The following is a 3,256-nucleotide window of genomic DNA, read 5'->3' on the forward strand; positions in this document are numbered from 1 at the left end:
GGTCAGAGGCAGTATAGTCAAGATACTGAGTTGTTCACACTGATGGTCTGACTAGAAAATCAAACCAACCTCAATTGAGAGTCTCTAATGCACCAGGAGACCTTCGTTTGTTTTGTGTGAGGCAGGCTCTCATGAATCTTAGGCTGTCTTTGAGTTTAATGTGTAGTTGAACAGAACCTTGAACTTCTAATCCCCCTGCCTCCACTTTCTCCTGAGTACTGGAGTTGCCAAGTGTGTGTAACCACTCAGTTCATGTTGTGTTGAAGGCTCAACCTTAGGGCCTCAGAAATGCTAAGCAAGCATGCTAGCCACTGAGCTATATTCCCTGCCCATGTGAAGCAAAGATTTAACAGACATTTTTTCATTTAGAAAATGAAATCTGGGATGGGTATGGTGGCACACGCCTTTAATCTCAGCACTGGGAGGCAGAGGCAAAAGAGTCTGTGAGTTCGGGGCCAGACGTGTATATAGAGAGAGTTCCAGGACAGTTAGGGTTACACAGAGGGACCTTGTCTCAAAACAAAACAAAACAAAACAACAAAAAACAATAAAATAAAATGAAATTTGTAAAAAGAAATTGTGACTTGCAAAAGAAGCTGTGGAAGAGGGAAAACTTGGAAGTTTTAGAAGAGAAATGGTCTTATCATCTGACCTTGTGTCCTTAAGTCACACACAGGCCACCTGCCTGCGTCTCTCACAACAGACTGTCATAAGAGAAATGTTAATTTCTTTTTTTTAAAGTGATGGGTGTTGGGAGTTTTATAGGGATTTGGCACTTTCTATTGAGGCACCACTTCCCATTGGGGGTTGTCACCAAGTCTCTTAAGCGCTGGGAACCTCAGCCTACTCATGCGTGCAATGTTGGAGTTTTTCAATCTGAAGGTTAGTTATAACACACGAGAAGTTCTTGGACAAATTCCCCTGCACTCTGGGCAGAGTGGAAGGGAGAGGGAGGGAGTGAGAAATAGAAGGAATAATATAATACATTTACTGTATCTCATTAACGCTGTCGCCCAGGACCTTGGCTCGGTGTCCTTCAGCAAATGGTAAAGCTAAGTGTATTTTCCCCCAGATTACATGCTTCGGATGTTTATTTCCTGAGCCTCACTAATTAAAAAATACCACAAGTGTTCTAATTAGGTCCTTGACATTTCTTTCTAACAATTGCAAAGGGCTGAAATATCCATGCTAAAGGACACGTCGATGTGAAACGAAAGGGTGCTGCTGACTCTGACGCTGATATTCTTTTGAACAATGAGTTGCATAGAGAACAAGCTTGGGGCCTGGGACAAATGGGGGAGTCTGGAGCTCCTTTTCCAAAGCGAGCGTCTATGGGAGCATGTAGGAAATGAAGCTAACTAGCAAGGCCATCTAACTTAACACATTTGGTGGCATTTGGAGAGGTGGAGGGGGAAAATGACTCTCTTGTTAATTTCACACTTCCTCTATACATTTCAAAAAAAAAAAAAAAAAAAAAACCCAGGTGTGACCAGGCAGCTGGATTTTTTAAAAAAGCCCTTCCTTCATCAGGCTAAGTGCCAGGCAGGTACCCCTGCAAATTCCTGACATTAAGGAGTGTTCTGTCATCTGATGGATTTCTGCTTGCTACAGGAATTACAGTGCGACCATTTAAAGCAAGGTTTTTTTCTCTGCTTTGTTTTGTTTGTTTGTTTGCTTGCTTTTTTCTTCCTTATGCTTCTAGAAGGGTGTTTCCTGCCCTTTAAGACGCCCAGCTTACTAAATGTGCTGGTTTGTCCTTCCATGGGTAGTTATATATATATATTTTTAAAATGCAGGGCGGTTGACCTAGAGTGGAGAAAGAAGTGAGCCTCCAACAGAATCTTCTGCGTGCTAGCCCATGGCAGCCCCAGGAAATAGGAGCCATTATTGCCCGCATTCAACACAGGAGGGAATCAAAGCTCAGAGACCTTGCTTTGTCCCAGCCCCATGCTTCTTCTCCAACAATCACCCCATCTACTCTAAAATATCCCTGAGGTGTATGTGTGTGTGTGTGGGGGGGCTCCTGGACCAAAGGCCCCCCAGGAGCCCCTCCTTGCTGCAGACGCCCAGGTTTGTTTTCTTTGGCTCCCCATTAATGAGTTCCACAGGACAATGCTAAACCTGGTTATGCAGACTTAATTGGTTTAGTTACAACAAGATAATTCCTTTTTTCTTCTCTTGGAGGCCGGTCTGTTTAAAGACATTTTAGCTGGAAGATGCTAATTATCAATGAGAAGAAAGTGACACCTGAGGAGTTCATTTTCCATCTTGGTCCTTGGTTCCTCCTTTGAACTCCCTCTACCAGGGGCCCCTTTGCCACCTTGTTCCTGATCCCCTACCATCATAAAAGAGAGCTGGTCTCTGGCCAGGGCAGCAAAACTTTCTTTCACATTTGCCAAGGAGTCCTTTCACTGCTGCCTCGGGGGTATGGACAACCTGGGAGAGACTTTCCTCAACCTGGAAGATGGCCTGGATTCTTCTGACACCGTTGGCCTGTTGGCTTCCTGGGACTGGAAAAGCGGAGCCAGGCCCTTGGAGCTGCGTCAGGCATCCCCCACTCAGAGCCTCTCCCCGGTTCCTTCTCTGGAGTCCTACTCTGGGGTCGCCCTGCCCTGTGGGCACAGCGGGGCCAGCACTGGAGGCAGCGATGGCTACAGCAGCCACGGGGCTGGTGGCCTGGTAGAGATGGATTACAGCATGTTAGCTTTCCAACCTGCCTACCTACAAGCCGCCGGTGGCCTCAAAGGCCAGAAGGGGAGCAAAGTCAAGATGTCTGTCCAGCGGAGACGCAAGGCCAGCGAGAGAGAGAAACTCAGGATGCGGACCTTGGCAGACGCCCTCCACACACTCCGGAATTACCTGCCCCCTGTCTACAGCCAGAGAGGCCAGCCGCTCACCAAGATCCAGACTCTCAAGTACACCATCAAGTACATCGCGGAACTCACAGACCTCCTCAATGGCGGTGGGAGAGAGCCCAGGCCCCAGAGCGTCTGAGTTCTGCCCATTGGGTAATCCTGCTCTTTCTCGAACTATGAACAGTCATAGAGGAATTTTGGAGACTCTGAACTCGTCTTTCAGGACAATAACATAAAGTTATCTGTGGTCATTTAATGTGGCAATCTGGTGATCTGCTAAGTCAAAAGGGACTTCCATCTGACCTGCTGGAGCGGACAGTCGCCTGCCTGGCAAGCAAGACACTTCCGGATAAGCTCATCATATCTCCAGTGACTTGGCTTTTTGCAAAGAGACAGATTAT

The 3,256-nt window shown here is 46.9% G+C and overlaps 1 protein-coding gene across 1 annotated transcript; it reads left to right on the forward strand.

The window, feature by feature from the left end:
- Positions 1 to 2,427: 2,427 nt before the first annotated feature.
- On the forward strand, positions 2,428 to 2,994 carry Msgn1 (mesogenin 1). The gene has a single exon (XM_048439594.3). The coding sequence runs from the start codon at positions 2,428 to 2,430 to the stop codon at positions 2,992 to 2,994; it is 567 nt and encodes a 188-aa protein (XP_048295551.1).
- Positions 2,995 to 3,256: the final 262 nt, after the last annotated feature.

The sequence above is a fragment of the Myodes glareolus genome, chromosome 6 (assembly GCF_982192425.1).
Source record: "Myodes glareolus chromosome 6, mMyoGla1.1, whole genome shotgun sequence".
NCBI classification, from domain to species: Eukaryota; Metazoa; Chordata; class Mammalia; order Rodentia; family Cricetidae; genus Myodes; species Myodes glareolus.

Bases quoted from the DNA above. Each gene is read 5' to 3' on its own strand.
- Msgn1 (XM_048439594.3), top strand. From the start codon at position 2,428: ATGGACAACCTGGGAGAGACTTTCCTCAACCTGGAAGATGGCCTGGAT.